At 37.7% G+C, this 23,373-nt stretch overlaps 1 protein-coding gene across 3 annotated transcripts in view; it reads right to left on the bottom strand.

The window, feature by feature from the left end:
- Window positions 1-23,373, bottom strand: part of sptbn1 (spectrin, beta, non-erythrocytic 1) — a 290,620-nt gene that overhangs the window by 7,623 nt on the left and 259,624 nt on the right. For all 3 annotated transcript variants that reach the window (XM_043695960.1, XM_043695961.1, XM_043695962.1), the window contains 9 exons: window positions 17,276-17,650; window positions 14,623-14,867; window positions 14,308-14,446; window positions 13,695-13,779; window positions 13,232-13,428; window positions 11,611-11,717; window positions 10,733-10,799; window positions 2,147-2,385; window positions 857-1,030 (listed from right to left, as the gene is read on the bottom strand). In XM_043695960.1, coding sequence (XP_043551895.1) covers window positions 857-1,030; window positions 2,147-2,385; window positions 10,733-10,799; window positions 11,611-11,717; window positions 13,232-13,428; window positions 13,695-13,779; window positions 14,308-14,446; window positions 14,623-14,867; window positions 17,276-17,650 — 1,628 coding nt within the window. The remainder of the gene's footprint in view (window positions 1-856; window positions 1,031-2,146; window positions 2,386-10,732; window positions 10,800-11,610; window positions 11,718-13,231; window positions 13,429-13,694; window positions 13,780-14,307; window positions 14,447-14,622; window positions 14,868-17,275; window positions 17,651-23,373) is intronic.

Here is a 23,373-nt window from a genome sequence, read left to right as displayed (position 1 = left end):
AACAAGGTTATGCATTTGACAAGAAGAATAAAAGTGCTGAATATTATTTAAATGAAGAAAGCCTTAAGGTAGCTGCAGTACACAAGATTTGGGAGTCCTCATGCATCAATCACAAGAAACTAGCATCCATGTTCAAAAGTTACTAGTGAAGGAAAATGGAATGTTGGCCTTTATTCCAAAGGAAATAGAGGATAAAAATAGAGATTTCTTGTTAAAACTGTACATTGCATTAATCAGACCACAATAGGAATACCATGAACAGTTCTGGGCTCCATCTCTAAGGAAATTTACATTAGCATGTGAGGCAGTCCAGAGAAAGTTCACAAAGCTGATCCCAATATAGAGTCTGTTTTATGAGAATAGGGTTCATTTGTTTGGGCCTGTCCTCATTGGAGTTTAGAAGAATGAAGGGCAACCTTATTAAAACATATGACATTCTTAGGAGACCTGACAGGATAGATACGGAAAGAACATCTCTCCTTGTGATACCGAGTGCATAATCACAGAATAAGGGGTCTCCCATTTAAAAAATGGATGAGGAGGAATTTCTTCCATTGGAGGTTATGGAATCTATGGAATTCTTTACCAACGAGGACTGTAGAGGAAAGGTCATTAAGTATATTCAAGGCTGAGATATAGTTTTTTTAATGAGTAAAGGAATCAAGGGCATGGAGGAAAGGCAGAAAAGTGGATTTGAGAATTATTAGTTCAGCTGTGATCTCAAGGTGTGGAGCAAACTCAATGGGTTACTCTGTTTCTACAGCTTATGATCTTTTAGAATGGATTTGAAAGATATACATTTCACGTTTCATGTGTTGAGTATAGCACAAAAAGGGACAAAGAAAAAAGTACTTACTTTAGCTTAAAAACGTGCTTCTTCTTCTTATAATCAACAGCTACTTCACAGAGTGCTTCCTTTAGGCTAATTGGAACCTCACCATGATACGTGATACCTGAACTAGCATTCTTTGCATCTTTATAAAAGCCCATTTCCTGATTGTTTATCACACAATACACATTGTGCCAAGATCTGAAAAAAAATAAAATTTCTCATTAATAGTCCTACAGTTATATAAGATATCAACATTTACACAATCAATGCCATAATGTTAAATTTAAGATGTTCTACTTTTCTCTTAAGGATCAAACTCAGATTCTAAGTACTATTTTCCCTGGATTCGATAAGCCTATGAGTGTTTTATTCAAACAGTCAATTCTCCTTGTGAATTCAATACTGACATTAACTATTATACAACAGCCAAACACAATTCAGATTTATGGAACATCCATACCAGGGTTTCACACTGTTTCCATGGCAGACTGTCCCCTTCGTAACTTCAACTGTTCGATCCATTTAATCTGAGGAATATCAATTGGCTTGGAATAGCTTGAGTATTGAACTCGGGACTTCATCTGGTTGAGTAATGTTCCTAGCTTTGTGTTTACTTAGTAAACCACAAAGGAATTCTCCATGTTGAACATTTTACTGAGATTGATTAGTTAACACCTATTTTGAAAACCCTCTGTATACCTACCAAATAGCACAAATCAGATCCTCTTCCCAAAACCAGTTTGAACTCTTAAAAATTATCTCTACATGGGCCACTTTTTACACTATATAAAAATAACTTTAACATATCTCAATGTTTTTTGCATTCTGTAGAAGTCCTTAATATGCCTATTGAATTACTACAGTACTAAATGATGACTCAAAATAACTGCTGTGTTGCAATGCAGTACAGCCGATACAACAACCAGTGCTAAACACTCCTGCTTACAGGTGAAGACGACAGAATAGATTTTACAGCCATGACCTGAAAGATTCCATGCAAGTTTGCACAAGTTGGCCTGTAAGTTACCTCAAAGATACAGATCACGCAAAATAATTTAAGGGGCCTGTCCATTCAAACATTACGCAGCTAGAAAAATAGACAGAGATACAAGAAGAAACAAAAGATCAAGGCCTAAGGCAGGAAATTGTGGGCAGAATTGAGAAGGCCCGAGAACAAATTTCTCTCTTTACTACTAGAGGTGCAAGCCAAACAAAGAAGGGTTCACAATCTGAATAAATTAAAAAGGAATTGCATTAGACAGCCTCGATTCAAGCAACTTCACATACTTGTGTGTACTTGAGAAAATGACACACCTGCTTGATGCTTTCTTGTTGTGGGTTTCCCATTCATGTTTGCGATGTAGGAATCCTTCCATCTGTGCTGAAGGAGTTTCTTGTGACTTAACAGGTAAAGTAGCAGATTGAGCCTGCAAAGGTGAGGTCTTAGTTTTGCGATCTGAAGTTGGCGAAGCTGCAGGGCTGGGTTCTTTTGAACTGGTTCTCTGTTCAGTAGCACCATTCACCATCTCGTTTGTTTCAATTGTCTGAGACACCTGAATTAAATAGATAACAGATTAATCACTATTTTAATGCAGTCCAAAAAGAGACTGAGACCAAACACACACCAGAGGCTTTGCATTCTACATGCACTGAAAATTTTAACTTTGGTGTATGAATTTTATGTATTGATAAATACAATGGATGCGAGTTACAGTACATTCAGGTATTTATGGATGTCTATGAATTGATGAGAAAAGGTTGTCTGGACAGCAGCACAGTGTATTTAATTATGTGGGTAACTAACGTCCTAACTTGGATTCATGTTATAACAGGAAATAGTTGAAGAGACAATAGGACTCTTACAGTAGCAGGGGGGGGGGGGAAAAAAAGCAGGATTTTAACTCCAAATGATCAGCCATTGATCCAAGCTCAAATTGAATGTATCTGGATATGGAGGAGCAAGCCCAATGATAATGATCAGAATGCTTAATAAAGCTAGTGCTAATACTTGATTTCTAATTTTATGTGATAACTTGAATAGGTAGCAGAAAGCTACTGGTGCACGTGTACTTGAACAAAGGTTGCTCGCTTCCGAATTTTCCAAATCTCATGAAAAAGGGGAGCGGAGTAAACTGCTGGTATTGCCAATTTTAATGAAAGAAACAAGGGTATTGCTCCTTGTGAAAATCTTTATTCCTAAGATTAACATAGTGGAACCTATTGGACAATTACCAGGAAGCTCCCGTAACCCCTGAAGTAGAAATGACTGACATGTAACAGCAGCCTCTAAGTAGGAAGCAGATTCAAAGCATTCTTGCATATCAATTTTTTCTTCCAACCAGTGACGCTAAGCACACAGCTACTTTAACAGTGACCTCGCCAAGGTAAACTGTTATGAGTATGAAATGAATATAAACAAAGTCTATATCAAAGTACTATTTTTTAAAAAATGAAGTGTTTACTATAAGATTTTTTCTAAGCGTTTTTCCTTTTTTATATTTTTCTCAGCTAGAATTAAGATTAACCCATTACTACTTGGGTTGTCTGCTGAATATAATCTTAAGGTAATTCAGATGTGACACTGCTGAGAAAATGTGGCATCAAATTGCTTCAGTAGAATCAAGAACAAAGAGCACTGCAGCTGGATTTTTGAAATGGAACGGAAAACTCGATGTAAAGTTTTACATCAATCAATGCCAGCATATAAATGTGCTATCCCCAAGACAACCTGATGCACTTTACTAAACAAAAACTAATTCTAGAGTGGTCTTTATACAGATGCTAATGGGAAGACTGTGAAAATTTTGAGGGTGTACCCAACCAGACAAAGAAAATGACAAGGTAACCAAAAGCCTTGTACTATCACATTCCAATTAGTTCCCCTTCAATATAGATTGAGCTCTCTCTTAGCTGAGACTTTGCTTATGCTCATTCACATTTTTCCAATTAAGACATCATTTAGGCATGCAGAGATTTTAATGTTTATGAATCACATCATGCAGACCAATTCCACCACCTAGATTTAGTGATTTGTAATTTAATAAGATAAAAGAAGGAACACAGCTTTCAATGCATACAGCATTTTAAGCAGACTAATCATAACATTTTAAACTATATTACGAATTTGAAATGTTGTTAAGAAAGCCAAAGAAGTCACTCAAAGCCAACACAGTTATTTACCCCCAAAAACAGACAGACCTAAGGTCTTGTCCATCACTTGCTTTGTTGTTCGTGCCGCTTGCTGCAGTGTGATCCTGACAACCTAGAGAGCAGCCAAGCTTCCAGCAGCTCTGCAGCCTCTATCTGGGTAGGGTGGGTATCTTCAGAATCCAGTCATCCAAATTATTTGAATTATAATTCCACTATATTTAGCCACAGAAATGCAGATCACTCTTGGTTTTCATGCTATCAATACTTTTCTCTAACTTTTCTGAATCATATTTGTAAGGTACATGCTGCAGTTATCTAGTCACACTATAAACATCATGTAGTTAGCTAAAGCAAAATATTTTCTAGTGCTTTAGTTTCAATTAATAGAGAGTCAAATATGCACAGTTGCAAATTCATATCAGGCCAAGAGGTAACATCTTGAATTCTTCTTACATTAGAAGCAGATACCGAATATGAATTAATTCAGGTGACTATAGCATTGCCTTGTAAATCTGATTGATTGTCCCTTTTATGCTTTCCAATATTGTACAGACTATACTGATAGCTCTTTAGACGTTCAAATACGACTTCACATATACAACTTTTTTAGAAAAGGGAAAGCAAAAATTAGCTGCCTTATTTCCCTCATACTTTGCACATTAACTCATGATTAAAAAAAAAACCTGACATTGCAGAAACAGACACCTTCCAAAATTTTTACATGACAAATATGTTTAAGCACTTTCATATCTCAAATTGCCCGTTGGCACAATAACACTCATACTTTCTTTAGGTAAATCATTCATTAATAGCTGAAAAGAGACTGATGCACAAAGGAAAATTGGGTGGAGCAAAATAAAGATTTTTGTCTGACTTTTTAATTTGATATCACAAATCTCATAGTGAAGCCATTTCTTGGGCTGAGATGGCATTAAATAGCCTTCTCTGCCACATATTTGGTACATATGATAATTCTGCCAGTCTCATTTGATGACATCTTTCTTTAAATTGCCAATTATCTTTCTCAATGATTTCCCATAGAATTTGGTAAAATAAAAAGCTGACAGTAAAGAGGCTCTTGTGGTGCACTGGTTCTTACCTATGTGCCAAGAGGCCTCGGTTCAAGTCCTAACTGCTCGAGAGCTGTCCAGTAACATATTTTAACAGACTGATTAGAAAACATCTAAAAACCTGGAAATATATGCATGATGCTTCCTGGTCAAAATTGAAAGCTCTGTAGAGAATCAGTTATACTGAATACTGTAGGTTAACTCTAAGGCACCCTCTACTGTAAAAAAAAATTGCAGTTAATGGGAAATACTTCAAAGAATCTAATTAAATGAATAGGACTAACAAAGTAAAATTGTGTTTGTAAATTCAGAGAGAACACAAAACAGAATACTAGGCATTTGTGTTATTATGACCTCTGGCCTTTTAAGTTTAAAGTTATTCACATTAATACTTTAAAGACATACTGTTCTGAGAGAGAAACATATGTACAAAACTATGACAATGCTCTTTCAGAAACACAAACACAAAGTTAACAAACATTAAATATAAGGTGAACTTTAATAATTAAGGTTTAAACATGCTAAACACATGCAAAAATAAATACCATTGAAAACAAAAATGACACAAGTTAAGTAATCAAGTGACAGTTACAACAGAATCAAAACTAATGTCAGAATTGTTCCATTCATGTGTGTTAGTAGCAATGCTTTAATGTTCAATTAGTCAATAACTAACAATTGAATCAAAATGAACAAACATGCAGTAAGAACAGCCTGTGATTAAAGGCGAAAATAAAACGTATCAACAAACTTTGCGAGCACAAAACAATTAAAGTGGTTCAAAGACAGATTACATTTGAAAAAAATTAAATGGCAAACACCCAAAAGAGAAAGTTTAAATTGGGCCTAAATTAAATTTCAATAAATGTTATTTAAATGAGATATAGATTGGCAAATCACACAAGCTTTGATCCTTCCAGCTGCTGAAGAATAAAACCAGACTTAAAAGGAACTTTGAATATTTGAGAACTGACTGATTCTTATATTTAAAAATGTAGAGTAAATTATTAACAATTTGCTTAGAACTCCATCAAATTTTGACTTAACCGCTATTAAACAGAATCAAGATGTACTACTCAAAAGTTAATTTTGTTACCAGAATTTTAAGGTTTCAACACAACTCATTCAATGAAATTGCCAACATATAAGATGTTCACCATTGAAGTCTTTTATGAATCATTCCTCCAAACAGAGCTCCTATATCGATGTGCATAATTCATCATCATCACAGAGAAAACACAAAATATTAATATTGCAACAACAAAGTGCAAGGTACAGAGAAGATGATACAAGGGAGAGAAGTAACTAATTCATTTGAATCAATTGATAGTAAAGTGATAAATTGATTGTAATTTAGCTACAATGGAGAATATGAAAATAATTCAAAATGATAACTCCACTGTATGTACAAAAATGCTACACGTACTCATATAATAAACATGAATAAAATTTAGTATTTTAGTATTTGTTATTTAATGTATATTTGGAGGAAGTTTTAAAACCTAGTTTTGTTGCTTTGCAATATTTGATTCAGGAAAAAAATACACTAATAGCTCTGGATTCTGTTTAGTGATGTTAATGTGCTTCATGTTATTTGAATATAAGATAAAGCCTTGATGACTATCGCTTGTATGAGTGGCTTTCAAACTTGCTAGCAATTTATTAATAAATCCTTCTCAGCTTAGTGCTCAATATCTCGAATTTCATGTAAACTACTCAAGACATATTTTCCTGCAGTAAGGAAAATCATTGCTGCAATCAGAATGCAGAAAACCACTGTCACTGACACTAAGTTCACTTAAACAGTATATATTCTCTTTCATATGTTGAATTTTATCTGCTTTTAAGCAAAAATAGTTTTTGCTTGAAAAATTGAAAGACCAAATTAAAAATAACCGTTAAAACTTAAAAAGCTGACAGTAAGCTTAAAAGTCTGCTGACACTTTGGCGTTGCCAAAATTTGTTGTTACCAAATCTCTTTTCAGAAATAATTTATAAGTGACTGGAATGTGCTGAATTTTGCTTTCCCCTGATGTCAGCACCAGCCAGAAATAAAACATAAAACCATTATCTTAAGTATTTCCCTCCTGGGGACCATATTAAATAGTGATAGATATATTTAATGCATCACTCAGATTATCTGGAGTATGACTGGTCTTACTGTGTAGACACTGAACAACACTCATCAGTTTTATGAAATAATCTCCATCACATCTGGGGCAGCCACTTTATTAGTTAGGCATTATTTGTCAATTTGATTAAGAGAAATATTCACAGTAAAAACCGTAGATCAGAAATCAAAGCTTACAAATACAATGTTGTTTGTTTTATTTTTGCTGATGTTAAGTAAAACCTATGCTATAGATAAGAGAATCCTGGCATTACATTGGTATAATAATGAGCTTTACGTAATTCGTCTACCTGGCATCTCTTTGCAGGCAACCTTCAATCAACCTTTTTAACCCACTTTAATTATGCAAACACCTCAATAGAGGATAAAGTAATTTTCTCTGAAACACACAAATAGAACCAGAGTTAACAGCCTTAGCATTTGACGTTATGTCAATGGAATAATATGGCCTATTGTCCATTAATAGTATAAACAAGGTTACTGTGTTATGTAGATACGTGATTGTTCAGTCTGATAAAATGCTGCACAGTAATTCAGGAGAGCAGCTAGGCAACTGTTCCAAAGGGAGTACTGAATTAGGAGAGCAGACACGATTCTAATTTCTATTGGATCTGCAATTCAGTTCCTTGCTATTTTTGAGGGAGCAAAATATTTGTACCTACATTTTTTACATGCATGAAACATACAGTATCTAGATTTCACTCACATTACATTTAAACTGCCACCTACTACAATTTGGACATATTTGTACCAAGTCTGCCCTTCCTTTGTTGTGGATTCCATTTGGAATGGGAATGAAAGCAGTGGTTTGTTAGATGTGTTTCAAATTTAAGAACTGTACTTACTTCTTGAAAACCACTGAACCATTTTTAAAATAAATACCTTCACAAAAACTTGCTTTTAAAACACTTCAAATAATTTTTTAAATAGTTGATATGTAGAAGATGAAAAAGAGATCAGAAGGTAGAATGCGACACAAAACCTCCAGTACGGATGAGTGCCTTACTGAGCAACAGGTGAACTGAACAGGGATTTGACCCTGCAGTAAATGTTTAACATAGTTGTGGCATTACTAGCATCGCAAAAGTCGTTGTAGTTATCAATTGGTATATTTGTGGCTTATTCCTGGTGAATGATGTTTTGCTCAGCAAAGCCAGAACTTTACAAATATTTCCTTCACACCACATACCTTGATGTGTCTACTGTATGTCACTGCATGGAACATTTTCTTAAGTGGAAGAGATTATTGTCACATGTCCAACATGAAGACAATGATTGTGGGGCTAGGTTTTCAATTGTTTATGCATAGTGACTACCTATTCTGAAATACGTAAACATGTTATAAAACAGAAGCATCAAGATTCTGACAGTCAGACAGGTTTGCCTGTAAATGCAGAATAGAAAACAGGCACCAATCTGTGGAATGAATGGTAAGGTCCTAGGGAGTGTTGCTGAACAAAGAGACCTTGGAGTGCTGGTTCATAGCTCCGTGAAAGTGGAGTTGCAGTAGATAGGATAGTGAAGAAGGCGCTTGGTATGCTTTCCTTTATTGGTCAGATTATTGAGTATAGGAGTTGGGAGGTCATGTTGCAGCTGTACAGGACTTTGGTTAGGCCACTGTTGGAATGTTCTGGTCTCCTTCCTATTGGAAAGATGTTGTGAAACTTGAAAGGGTTCAGAAAGGATTTACAAGGATGTTGCCAGGTTTGGAGGATTTGAGCAATAGGGAGAGATTAAATAGGCTAGCGCTGTTTTCCCTAAAGTGTCAGATGCTGAGGGGTGACCTTATAGAGGTTTACAAAATCATGAGGGGCATTATAAGATAAATAGACAAGATATTTTCCCTGGAATGGGGAAGTCCGGAACTAAAGGGCATAGGTTTAGGGTGAGAGGGAAAAGATATAAAAAAGATACTTAATGGGCAACTTTTTCACATAGAGGATGGTATGTGTATGGAATGAGCTGCCAGAGGAAGTGGTGGAGGCTGGTACAATTGCAACATTTAAAAGGCATCTGGATGGGTATATGAATAGGAGGGGTTTGGAGGGATATGGGCTAGGTACTGGCAGGTGGGACTAGACTGGGTTGGGATATCTGGTCCACATGGATGAGTTGGACTGAAGGGTCTGTTTCGTGCTGTACACCTCTATGAGTCTAACTATTGAACAAGAATGATGCATTTAAGACGAAAGATCACTGTCTTCTCATGCACCCCATTTCCAGATGTTGTAGGCAGTCCAGTTTATTACCACCTCCTGCTAGGTATAATGCACTGCCACCTTCTGGGGAGGATGTTCTTGACAGTAACACAGAATAATTGTCCTTGTTAATGCTTCATGCAGCCATTGTTTCTTTTATTTGCCTGTTTTGTGTCTTTGTGTTACTAAGCTTAACCATCTAACATCACCAATCAATTTGACACCACCATCTCATAATAACTACATGTGCAAAGATAAAAAAACCGATGCAATCATTTCAAAGCTGTCAGCAATTTATCTCTGTGGTTGTACCCCTTTGTATTTATAGTACAGTTCCTTCAAGGCTGTATGTTTTGGATTAGTTCTATTCACCACATACTCCAATTGCACTGCTGATGCCACTGCTTACTTCAATAGACTGTATGTGTAAGGTTTCAGCTCTGCAAGGAGCACTAATAAAGCTATAAAATGAGCTGATCGTGTTGTATCTGGTGAGGTTAGCTACAACATTGTTTTTCAAATGAGCTCATGTTTCCACAGAATCACAGAATTGATTGTTGTAACCCTTAATTAGGATGTTTTGCTGTGACAGATGATTAATGACCCTGTTGCTAAACAACATTTTCCAACTCTCAGTACTTTCAGTCACTCTAATTGCTCCCAGAAGCTGAATTATATAGCATAAAACAAGGAACAATAAAAATCATTCCTTACATAGACCAGGTATAATTTGTCTTACTTCAAACTCCATGCCAGTCATTCAGTCTTCTAAAGGAAGATTATGGCTAAATCCTTGCTAATTGCTTATTGTAACAAAAGATGAGAATATTTGACCATTCCCACATCTCTCCAGTTCAAACTTGGATGGCTGCCCATCAAAACAAAATTTTCACCTGTTCCAATAATACAAGGAGTCATCGTGTCTCATGAATTACAATATAAAAGCTGCTTGCATCAGGAAGGTTATTTGGTTAATCATGTAGCCATGCCCCCTTACAAGCTCTGAAGTTCACAAACAAATTTTCAATTTCTTATGTTCTTATCATACAAGGCTGCCAAATACATTGCTGGCTATTATTTATGGCAGAGAACCAAAAGCAGTATGAATGCTTGAGATGAATGGATACTCTTCGCAGGATTACTCATTAACTAAACTGATTTTGATAAACAAAGCAGATGAAAAAAGCATCTGTTAAAGAGAAATGAATGTGTGTATGGGTTAGTCTCAAAATGTACAAATACTGCATTCTGATTGGTTTGAATTTCACAGTCCAGATCGGGCCCATTCACTGCCAGCTCGTCTGTTCTGAAAGTTTTTGTAGGTTTGGTAGTTTTGAGAGCGGTAACTAACCCGTGGGGACTCCTGGTCTGATGGTAATCCATTCTGAGAAACGTGTTCTCCTTCTCTAGCTCCTTCCCTGGGGAAAAGAAAACAGGAGAAAACCTTCATGAGATAAGATGCAAGCGATTGAACATCCATGGGCAAACACAATTTTCTGTCTGTAAAGCGGATATCTCTTTATCATTTTATATTTAAACTACAACTAGGTATGTTTAGCTGGCATATGAATTTACGACTGGGACCAAACAGAGACAGTACTGGGTGGAGTGGCCAGAAGTCTCGCCTTCATACTGTACTTGGCCATTTTCACGAGGCTGAGGATAGATGACTACAGTCACTTTAGTGACTACAGTCAGTCTTTGCTTTAAGTTTCTCTGTTTTATGTTACTTAGATTACATTTTAAAAAATTAATTCATGAAATGTGGGCATTGCTTGCTGGACCAGCCTTTATTGCCCACACTTAGTTGCCTATGAGAAGGCAGTGGTGAGCTGCATTTATGAACTGTTTTAATACTTTATTCCGATATGAATGTCTAAATAATTCTAAATAAAATTTTTATGTTGCTTGTAACGGGAAAATCGAATCTTTGTACTGTTTCATTTAGAGTTATACTTTTCAGAAAAGCAACTGCAATGTTAAGCAAGAAATTATTGTATTCTGCTTGAGGAACAAAATAAACTTAACTGTTTTTGATCAAATAAACTAAAGCAATGATATTCCCTTCCACTCACAAGCTCTTACAAAATGTTTAATGTCTGAGCATTGTTCAAATTCTACTGAATATTATTAAGTACGGTGATTAGTTAGTACATTAATGTGACTATTACTTTCCAAAGAGCTAAAGCTTTTTAAAAAGTTGTATTTAAATCTTTCATAATATCTTACTGTTGTGGTGATTCAGACTCGTCAGAAGGCTGTGAGGTTGGCTGTGGGGATGGCTGCCTCTTTCTTTCCTCCTCTTCTTGCCTCCTCCGCACTTCAAGCAGTTCCAGCTGTAAGAAGAAGAAATGTAAGGTTCACATTTGTATGATTTCAAATAATAAAGCCTGTTATGGGTCATTATTCTCGGTTTGTTTTAATCTTTTGAAATTCAGAATGTGTCTATTTTTTTCGTCAAATGTATAAATTGATTAGAAAATTGTCAAGATTCATCATGGTACAATCTCAGTATCAGAACTTGTGAAATTAAATTCTTTGTATCAGAAGTCTGCCTCAGCCCCATTGTTGCCACAATTCTAACACTTATTTTATCCTCAGACTGATATTTGTAATATTCTTCTCATTTCTATAAACAATTTATTCAAAACTTTATGATCCTATTTATTTGCACAAGATCCTACAAATTCAAGCCTACAGCCTGGAGGACTCAAAATTGAGGTCACCAATTTCAAATAGCCTCCCTTCCCATCTCCTGACCCCCTTCCCAGCCCCTCCCCATCCCTTCCACTCCTGCCTGCCATCAAGTGGATTCATTCCTCCCAATGACCAACCAGGTTGTACCCTCTACCTGTCTTCACCTATCCTTACTTCACCACCCTACCCTGCCACCCCCTTTATGTGCAGCTCCCGCTACACCCACTCCCATTCTTGAAGAAGGGTTTCACCTGAAACATCGACTTCTCCATCTCCTGATGCTGCCTGGCTTGCTGTGTTCTTTCAGCCTCCTGCCTGCCTACCTTGCCTGTACAGCCTTCCTTGCCTTCCAAGCCTATACAGTCCTCTAGAAAATTGATTTCAAAATGTTTATCTTCACCTTGAAATCTTTCCACAGATTCACCATTCTAAACTCAAAAGATTTCCATTAGCTATATTTGCCCCTTATGACTGTTTCATTCTTCTGACATTAGTCTACTTCACATCTTCCCCTTGCCTCTATTCTACAGAAGTTCTCACACTCGACCTTACGGTCTTCCGCCCCAAATTCAAAAGTCTAAAATCCCTTCCGTTATAAAGTTCTCTAAGTTTCTCTTTTCCCTTTTGCTGGATGCCCATTTTCTTGGCCTGTCTCACAGAAATAATAATAAATAATAATATAGAAATAATAATGTTTCTCTTTTTGTAAGTTACTCCAAAAATAAAAAGGAATTCTAGAGACAAGCTAATGTTCAGTTATTAAAAACATAAAACTGATTTTATGACTATACTATTTGAATTTGCATTTATGAAGATAATTAGAACTATATCACATCACTATCATGTCACTGAAATCTCTCTTTTTGATTAATTGAACAATTAATTGCTTTACAGAAAAATGTGCTGCTTTATTTCAATTAAATGTCAAATGAATTTCAGCATGCACTTGAGAAAATCACCTCTGTATAGAATTGGAAAATCAGTTAAAATTAAGGCATTTGACTCAAATAACATTCTAGCCCAGAATCCAAAATAAAATCCAACTAAGTCAAGCTGACTAGTTATTTTTAAGAAATGATTGAAGCACTAGATCTGTACTGATGACATGTTTTTATGGGGTATTGAAAAGGGATTATTTATAAAATATACTCACTGTCGTCAGTCTCTCCAATGCTGAAAATCTTTCATCCCATGTAGCTGCTGATTTCTCAAATGCCTCATGTCTCTTAATCAATTTCTCTACTTCATCCACACTCTGACCCAATTCTCGACTGGATAGATATGGTTCTTGGCCTAAAAGCCAGGCTTCTGCCACACCTGCATCTCTAGCAAACTGATGCACTTCCAAAACTAAGCAAAAAGCAAAATGAAACTTGAAAGGAGGATTCACAAATTAAAGATAGAATGCAATTGCAAAGCAATAATGTTCACAGATTTGCAATCAACATCAGATGCAACTGTAAGACAAAATATTCTGATAAAAAGCTCTCCATTGCAACATAGTCAGAAAGATTGACCAAAAATTCTTACAAAGAATTCAATTGTAGAACAATGCACACATTCAAAAAAATCTTAATCACGATTTCTGCTGTGAAAGAATGATAGCTGGTATTTACCTAGTCTGAGCCACTCCCACCTGTCCTCCCATTTGTCAATCATTTCTTTCCTCTTATCCGTTAGTTGCAGCAATTTCTCTTTAATCTATATGTGAAAAGAGAATTAATTCAAGTAGTGGTAGGATAAACCTTACTGGTATTACTATTCATTTCATAATGCCTTCCTTTTCTCATATTACAAGGAAATACAATAATGAAGCATTCATTCAGAAATTGAGACAAACATCTATGCAAAGAATGAACTTAATAAAAGTTGTCAACTCCTTAAATATCGATATAAACTGAGAGTCATTTCTACAACTAGCATCTAATAACACCTGGTGCTGTTAATGTTCCATCTGGCTTGAGAGTGTTTTAATGGTGTTCAAAGTAGTGAGTATTCTATTCCCCAGTACTCATCTTTCTTAGAACTTCATAAGTAAATAATTCACTCAAACACCATTACAGCATAACTAAAATTCTCCTGTGTTCTAATAAACCAGTAAAACTAGCTGTATTTTTATAGTTAATATTTAATGACCAGGTAACTGAATTACAATGAGAACTGACAAAATTGTGATCAGCAATCTTAACATCAGAACTAAGTACATTGTTCTGATAAGGGGTGTGCTACCTCTTCAGATGCATAATGTTTTCTTGCCAGGAGAGATTTGCCAAGTTCAATGCACGTAGTGAAACTGTCATTACGGGCATCAATCTCAGCTTTGATGCCTTGGTGATTGTTCATTAGCAATTCCACTGATGAAACATCTCTGAAACAAGATAAAATATATATACTCTAATTACTGCATCATGACTGTACAAAATATTTGAAGCACAAATCAAATACCGGATGAAATGATAGCCTAGATAACAAAAATGTTCAAAATACTAGCTAATAATTACTAATTATTATCTCCCTGCCTTTAACTTAGCACATTCATTTTACCTTGGTTTCTCTTGGGTTTCAATTTGCCGAATAACATCTTCCATCCATAGCATCAGATCACGCACCATGCTAAAGAAACGGAACTTATCACCAGTATCAAAAAGTTTTGCCCTCCGAGCTTCACATGCATCAAGAAGTGTCTTCCACGCTTCCAATACTTCTGCTTCGCGTTTTTGAATGTCATCAGCCTTGTCACCAGCATAAGCAGCCTGAAGTCGAGCAGCATCCTCCTGCAGCTGTCTTACCTGTAATAAAAAATGTCAGCAATGTACTGCAATCTTTTATTCTTATCACAAACAGCACATGGTTCACATATCACAAATGCAACAACAAAGTAAAAACTAACAATTAGAAATTAAAACAGTAACTTCATGATAGCTCGGGTCTACGTGTTTTTTGAAACAAGTAGCATATAACAACAGTATTTTCAAAGTTATATGGCTGATCTTGTTCTAATACTTATGCTAAAATCACACTTTTAAAAGACTTAAATTATTAAAATGTTTGCAAAGCACATACTTTGTATACATTCACACATAATAATTACACATTTTCCACTTAGAAGCAAGAAACAGAAAAGTATTAGTGATTTAACATCTCCATAATTTATTTCACTCAATTTCTTATCTCATAACTCCATGTATTTCTATGGTCAAAAATCAGTACAATAGATAACTTTACATAAATCAAATGATTAAATCATTTATAAAGGCTATTATTGTAAACGCTCCCCCTCAACAGAAGTTTTTTTCTAAACCTCTGAATTTATATTCAGGATCTTCTGAAATATTTCCTTGGATTTTTTTAATAAAAGATGCAATTATGCTTCAAATTATACTTAAGATAGAAGCTATTGTAAAGTTGAGAAAAACAAATAACCTCTGACTTCAATCTTTAATTTGCAGTAAAGGATATACAATAATTGTGAATAATTAAGGAGAATACTTTAAGGCAACTGCAAAATTCTTCTTTGAGAATATGAAATTAATTTTCTGCTATATTTATTAACACTGTATGCTTTAATATAATGCAAGACAGCTTGATCTTCATTGTATGTGCGACTACAGAACAATGTTGACAATAAAGGGTATTAAAGTGATTTGATCTGCAGTGTACCACAAGGTGGTTGTTTGTAGTTATCAATGCCTGCAGTGAGGCCACAAGTCTGCCACATAGTCATGACAAGACATTGAGAAAACCCGCTGCTTTCTCACAAAAGATGGAGACAAATGAAAGGTCTGTCAAACACGTACAGTTTCTTGATTTCAATTTCAATATGACACTGTGAGAGTCCTGTACAAGGTTACCAACTCTGTTTTGCTGGAGATGCAGACCAATAAAAGAAATGTCATTTTTAATTTAAAAAGCATCATGTTTATCCTCAGTTATCAAGCAGCTTTAATGGAAATATACCAATTCATACAAAAGGTCACCTGGTATGTGTCATCTGCAAGATTTAAGTGAATGGTCTCTTCAGCTCACTCCTCAGCATAAGCAATTTTATTAGAAAAATATACATTTTTTAAAAATTACAAAAATATTGCCAATGGGGAAATGGGTGTGACTGACTAGGCCAGCCTCTATTGTTCTTTACCAGCTGAGACAGTGGTGGGTGGTGAGCTGCATTCTTGAATGTTGGACAGGTGGTTACAGTCTTAACAACACCATTTCAGCATCTTGTACTCACATTGTGCAGTGATCATCAAAAACTCACAGTGATACCATTTTAACTTAGAAGCCCTACTTAAGTGTAAGATAATTTACAAACGTATTGTTACTATGGAATATTCCATTAAAAAGGTTTGCATGTCCAATCTATGGCTGTTGTCTTATTAGTACAGAGGAAATTCAGTATAATGTGGATGTTGGTGTCCAAGAGGTGAGTATATGTTATAGCTGTACTGATCTAAAGCTGGACAGTTAAAATTATTCCTGATGAAGGGCTTATGCCCGAAATGTTGATTCTCCTGCTCCTCGGATGCTGCCTGACCTATTGCGCTTTTCCAGCACCATACTCTCGACAATTAAAATTATTAACTGATGATCTCAGCAAAGGTTTGGTTCTATTATTTATTACCATACACATGCATAGGATGCCAAAATCAACACAAAATAATAGAAGTGTCAAAAAATCTCCTGAGATCAGCCCCTTTCAGCTTTCTTTGTATCTCAAGATGGAAGTGAAATTTTCAAGTATAGGAACCATAAAATAGCATCCAGAAAACAGATGCTGAAGTTAAAAATAGCAAGGAAGCTTTGCACCTGTATATTAATTCAGTGTGTGCTTTATAAAATTAAGTAGCTATGTGGGGTTGAAGTTAAATTTTAAAAGGAGAAAATAATTTCCTTTCAGCAGGAAAAATGATTAATGATTGCGATTATCTGGGGTTCTATAGATTTTCTGTCAAAGTTTATTGGGCAATCAGGAGAATCCACTTATATATCCATTTATAACATGGGCCAATTATTTCAAATGAAGAAACATACATTTCTACATGTTCAAGTAAGATAAATAAAAATGAGTTTTCCATTTGTGATTTTCTTTATTTGGAGTAATGGGACCCTCAAGCTATAAATAAATTCACAGTATATCCTTATGTGTTGTATCAGACTTGCACTCTAATCATCATATTGAGAATGTTAGATGTTTTACCTGAGTACCAAGAGCTTGAATGTCATGTTCAAATGTTGTATGCATTCTCTGCAACGCTTCCACAGTGTTCTGATCTCGTCCTAGCTCCTCTGGAAGCTTCTTGTGCTTGTCTTGAATTCGTCCAAAGATCTCCTTGGCATCATGGTAAAACTTGTGCAACTCATAAGAAGCTGCTAGAATCTGTGTTCTGGTGTCAATAAGCTCAAGGAGATCAGCCCAAGCCTCATTGAGTCCATCTTTCCATTCAGCAACTGTGGCAGCATCAGAATGTCCAGAATTAATCAGCTCATCAGCCATACGATTCACACTGTCAACTCGCTCCTGGCCAATGTTACCAGTATCACGAGCAAATTCACGGAACCTCTCTTGCAACATCTGAAAAGAAATATAATTTATAAAAAAGAAGAACAGCCTATGTTTTGATTGTTACTTAGCTGAATCTCTATCTTGGCGCATTGCTAATGTCACTATTTCAGAGCCTCAGTCTAATGCTTTAGAAGCATGGTTTCAAATCCCGCTACAGTAGATGGTGATATTTGAATTCAATAAAATCTGGAATTAAAAAGCTGGCTGAATGACCATGCAAACATAGCTGATTGTCATAATAACCTATCACAACATCTTTCAGGGAAGGAAATCTGCCATCCTCACCTAGTCTGACCTATACGCAATCCAGATCTATAGCAATGTGGTTGACTCTTAATTGCCTTCTGAAATGGCCATGCAAGACACTCAGCTGTAACAAAACTGCCACAAAGCAAGCAACAAAATGTGGAAGACTTAGCATTGACCTTCGCATTGGGCAAACAGCAACATTAACAGCCCTGTCAACTCTGCAAAATATCCCTAATTAACATGTGGAGGTTTGAGATGAAATTAAGCTCAGGAGTGCAACTTGGTCTGCAGGGAGCAGTCAGAAGGAGCAGCAGCAGCCGCTGCATAGAGGGAGTATAAAACTCGGGGCACACTGTAGCTGCAAAAAAAAACTGCAGTGAAATCACAAGGAAGCTGTGACGTGGTTGGCTGGAAGGAAACCTGCATGAAGTTTGAAAAAGAGCACAGCAGAGAAGTATTAAGAAATGTATTAATTTATATAAACTTATGAGTTAATTAAGTAACTAAGTAGAGATGATAGGGCAGGTGATGTACTACAGATGTATGATGTGGGAGCTGGCTAATCACATTGTGAGCTGCAGTAAACATATCTGCAGCAAGTGTTGGTTGCTGGATGAACTCAGGCTTAAAACTGATCATCTGGAATCTTAGCTTCAAACACTGCAGCACATCTGGGAGGGGGAAAAGTACTTCAAATTCAATCAATCAATCAGTCATCATGCATAGCAGAGTGTGATTGCAACTGAGGCAGTTGGGGAATCTTGAATTCAGGAACGGAGGAGCCTCAGCTCTTGACCTTATCCAACAGGTATGAGGTACTTGCTCCCTTTGTGGATGAGGAAAAGGATTGCAGGGAGGATAAGCCAGCTGCCCATGGCAACACAGAAGGCCATTCAAGAGCAAAAAGACAAGTGGTAGTTGTAGGGGATTCTATAATTAGGGGGATAGACAGTATCCATTGTTAGTAGGATCGTGAGTCCCATATGATACGTTACCTGTCCGGTACCAGGGTACAGGACACCTCTGACCGGCTTGAAAGGATATTGGAACAGGAGGGCAATGATCCAGTTGTTGTGGTTCTCATTAGGACAAACAACATAGATCTTCCTTCCTAGGCTTGGCTATGTGGGGAATATCAAGCACTAGGAACAAAATTAAGGAACGGGTCCTCAAGGGTTATGATCACCGATTACTACCTGAACCATGTGAAAATTGGCTTAGGGATAAGAAGATTAGGGAAGTAAACATGTGGCTAAGGGAGTGGTGTGGGAAAGAGGGTTCCCATTTCATGGGGCAGTGGCATCAGTTTTGGAACCGGGGTAGGGGGAAATAGGACGATTTCCACCTGAACTAATCTGGAACCAGTGTTCTAATGAAAAGGATAAAGAAGGTAGTCACTAGGGCTTTAAACTAGTGAGTCGCAGGAAAGGGAAGGAGAAAACAACAGGGAGTATGGTGGCAAATAAAAGGAAAGTAGCAGGTTAACTTGTATGCAGGAGTGTTGAACTACATGGCAAGACTATGAAAGTAGAAAGAAAGGAGATATGTTATTGGAGATGTTGGAATTCATAAACAGGGTATAAAAACTAGCATAAGGGTATTTTACCTGAATGCTCAGAGCATTCGTAACAAGTTAGATGAGTTAATGACAAATCATCGTGAATGAATGTGATTTAGTAGCCATTATGGAGACATGTTTGCAGGATAGTCATGACTGGGAGTTAAATATGCAAGGTATCGGACTATTCGGAAGGACAGACAGGGAGGTGGTATAGCTCTGATATTTAAGAACGACATCAAGGCGATGGTTAGAGATGATCCTCTTGGAATGAGCGATCACAGTATGGTTGAATTCAGAATACAGATGGAAAGTGCGAAGATAAAATCCAATACCAGGGCCCTGTGTTTAAACAAGGGAACTATAGTAGGATGAGGGAGGATTTGGCTGAAGTAGACTGGAAGCAAAGACAGATGGTGAACAGTAGAAGAATTTCAAAGCAATGTTTCAAAATGCTCAGCAAAAGTATATACCAATGAAAAAGAAGAGCTGTAGGAAGAGGGGTAATCTGCCATGGATGTCTAAGGAAATAAGGGAGGCTATCAAATTGAAAGAGAAGGTATACAAAATGGCCAAGATCAGCAGGAAACTAAAAGATTGGGAATGCTTTAGAGGTCAACAGAAAGCCACAAAAAGAGCTATAAAAAATGTAAGACATGTTATGAGAATAAAAAACTAGCTCAGAATATAAAGACAGATAGCAAAAGATTCTATAAATATATATATACAACAGGTAAATAAGAATGCAAATGGAATTTTGCTCTTCATTGCTAAAAGGATCGAGTTTAAAAGCAGAGAGGTAATGTTGCAGCTGTACAAGGTGCGGGTGAGGCCGCACCTGGAGTACTGCATGCAGTTTTGGTCTCCTTACTTGAGAAAGGATGTACTGGCATTAGAAGAGGTACAGAGGAGATTCACTAGATTGATTCTGGAGTTGAGGGGGTTGGCTTATGAGGAGAGACTGAGTAAACTAGGATTATATTCACTGAAATTTAGAAGAATGAGGGGGCATCTTATAGAAACATATAAAATTATGGAGGGAATAGATAAGAAAGAATATTTCTACTGGCGGATGAAACTAGAACAAGAGAGCACAGCCTCAAAATTAGGGGGAACAGATTTTGGACTGAATTGAGATGGATTATGAACCTATGGAAATTTCTGTCCAGTGAAGAGGTTGAGGCTTCCTCAATACAGAGGAACCTCGATTATCTGAATACCAATTATCCGAAAAAGATCTCGAGGTCCCGATGGAAACATTACATCAAAGACTTGTTTCCAACAGAGATCGCGTCTTTTGTTTACAGTGATTAAACAGGCACAGTCTCCAAATGACTAACCTCCCGCCCTCTCTCTCTCCCCCCACACTTTCCCTGGAGTTCTGAAAGGGATGTACCCTGAACCCCACACCCCCCCCCCTTCTCCAAAATTGTCCTGTACAGGACAAAGGTGGAACCTGTCAAAAAGTTGCAGGAAAAAAGTGTGCGTGTGCGCACGCACGCGCGCTATTTGGAGACTTACTCCACAAAGGCAACTGCAGTAGTCTTGTTGGTGTCCAGTCCAGTTGTCCCGGAGAGGGGGCAGGTGTGTACGGGGTTGGGGGGGGCAGGCGGAGAGTGGTTTTGGACGGGGTTGGCGGGTGGTGTTGTGGGCAGTGATCGGTGCTGGATGGAGTTGGGGGTGGGGGGACAGTGTTAGACAGGGTTGGGGGTGGTGTTGCACGGGGACAGGGCTGGGGGCAGGGTCAGAGTTGCACAGGGTGGGGGGCCAGGCCTCATGCGCTGTGTGCTGCTGCAGTCTCCTGAATGAGAAGACTTTAACTCTAAACCCCAGAGGAAAGGGATTTAATCGATTAACCAAATAATCGATTATCCGAATGAAATAGTGCCCGCCTATCACGTTCGGATAATCGAGGTTCCCCTGTAAATGTTTTTAAAGCTAAGATAGATAATTCTTTGAACAATAATGGAATTACAGGTTATGGCGAGAGCGTGAGTAAGTGGACTTGAGGCCACAAAAAGATCAGCCATGGTCTCATTAAATGGCGGAGCAGGACAGATAGCCTACTGCTGCTCCTAGTTCTTATGTTCTAATTGGGACAACTGTCTCACAGATCTGTGAAGCAACAACCTGACATAGTAAGGTATAATTCCATGAGTATGACAACATCTCAGACACCATCATCATCATTCCTGAGTTTGACCTGTAGCACCAGAAGCACAGGCTTGTCACATCAACACTGCTGTCATATACCTCTTCTACCTAGAGTCTAACACTCAGATATACTAAAATCTGGTGGGCAACATGAGCACGGGGATAATGGAAGCAGTGGATGAATACAGCCTGATCAAACTTTGAGACATCGAGACCCTCAACATTGATCACAGCTAAAGTATGCTGACACTTGATTGACTCTGAATCCCTTATCCCAAGGACCAGATGCAGAAACTGCTGTTGAAGTGAGTTGGAATTAAAAGGACCACCTTTCTTTAATCACCTTGTCATACCCATCTATGCACCCATTACATATAATCGATAGAACATTATTAGATTAGATTACTTACAGTGTGGAAACAGGCCCTTCGGCCCAACATGTCCACACCGATCATCCAAAGAGCAACCCACCCAGACCCATTCCCCTACATTTACCCCTTCACCTAACACTACGGGCAATTTAGCATGGCCAATTCATCTAACCTCCACATTTTTGGACTGTGGGAGGAAACCAGAGCGTCCGGAGAAAATCCATGCAGACACAGGGAGAATGTGCAAACTCCCACAGACCGTTGCCTGAGGTGGGAATTGAACCCGGTCTCTGGTGCTGTGAGGCAACAGTGCTAACCACTGTGCCACCGTGCTGCCCCTGGATATGGGACTGTAGCTCTGAAATCACGTTTCCCTAATACAAAAACCTGAAAGAACTGTGGATGCTGGAAATCAAAAACAAAATCAGAAATTGCTGCAGAGGCTGAGGAGGTCTGACAGCATCTGTGGAGAGAAATCAGTTGACGTTTCAGGTTCAGTGACCCTTCCTCAGAACTGATGTTAGCTAGGAAAAAGTTGGCTTTTATGCAGAAAACAGGGTAGGGGGAAGGAGTAAATGATAGGTGGAGAGAGAACCAAAAGAGAGAGAAAAAAAGATGAACAGACAAAGGAATCAATAATGATCAACCTGGGAGAATGAGTAGCTGTCAGAGGACAATTAATGGCTAATGATGGGTGGCATGTAAAAGCAGAAAGTGTGATAACAAAGCCTTGTATGTGGGCGTTGGGGTAAAGACATGGGAGAAGGTGCCTCAAATCCAAAAACTGTTGAATTCAATATTGAGCTCAGAAGACTACAGAGTTCCAAAGCTGAAAATGAAGTGCTGTTCTTCCAGCTTGTACTGAGCTGCAGCAAGCCTGAAACAGAGATGTTGGCCAGGGAACATGGCGGTATGTTGAAGTGGCAGATGTGTCAAGGAAGGGAAGGGAAGAGTCAGAGATGATCTTTGACATCTCTACTTCCATTTCTGAGGATAAGCTTGCCACTAATACGCACTATAAACCAACTCCCAGTAAATTGACAATACATCCTGCTCCTGTAAAGACTCTATTCCATCCTTCCAGTTCCTCAGTCTCCATTGCATCTGTTCTAATTATTCTAACTTTGACAAGGGGGCCTTTCAACTTCTTCCTGAAACCAAGGATTCCCCAGTGCCATAGGTGATAGGGTCCTCACCTGGATCTGACCCATCTCCCACACCTCAGCTCTCAAACTCTCTCTTTCCTCCCATAACAGTGATAGGATTCCCTTGACCTCACCTACCATCCCACCAGAGGATCTTTAGCTGCCACTTCCAGTCAGATGCCGCCTCCAGACATATATTCCCCTTCCCTGTTAGCCTTCCGCAAGGACCGTTCCTTGATTCACTCCTCCTTCACT

The sequence above is a fragment of the Chiloscyllium plagiosum genome, chromosome 9 (genome assembly GCF_004010195.1).
Source record: "Chiloscyllium plagiosum isolate BGI_BamShark_2017 chromosome 9, ASM401019v2, whole genome shotgun sequence".
NCBI lineage: Eukaryota > Metazoa > Chordata > Chondrichthyes > Orectolobiformes > Hemiscylliidae > Chiloscyllium > Chiloscyllium plagiosum.
Note: the sequence above shows the minus strand (reverse complement) of the source record. Positions and strands in the feature narration are given on the sequence as shown.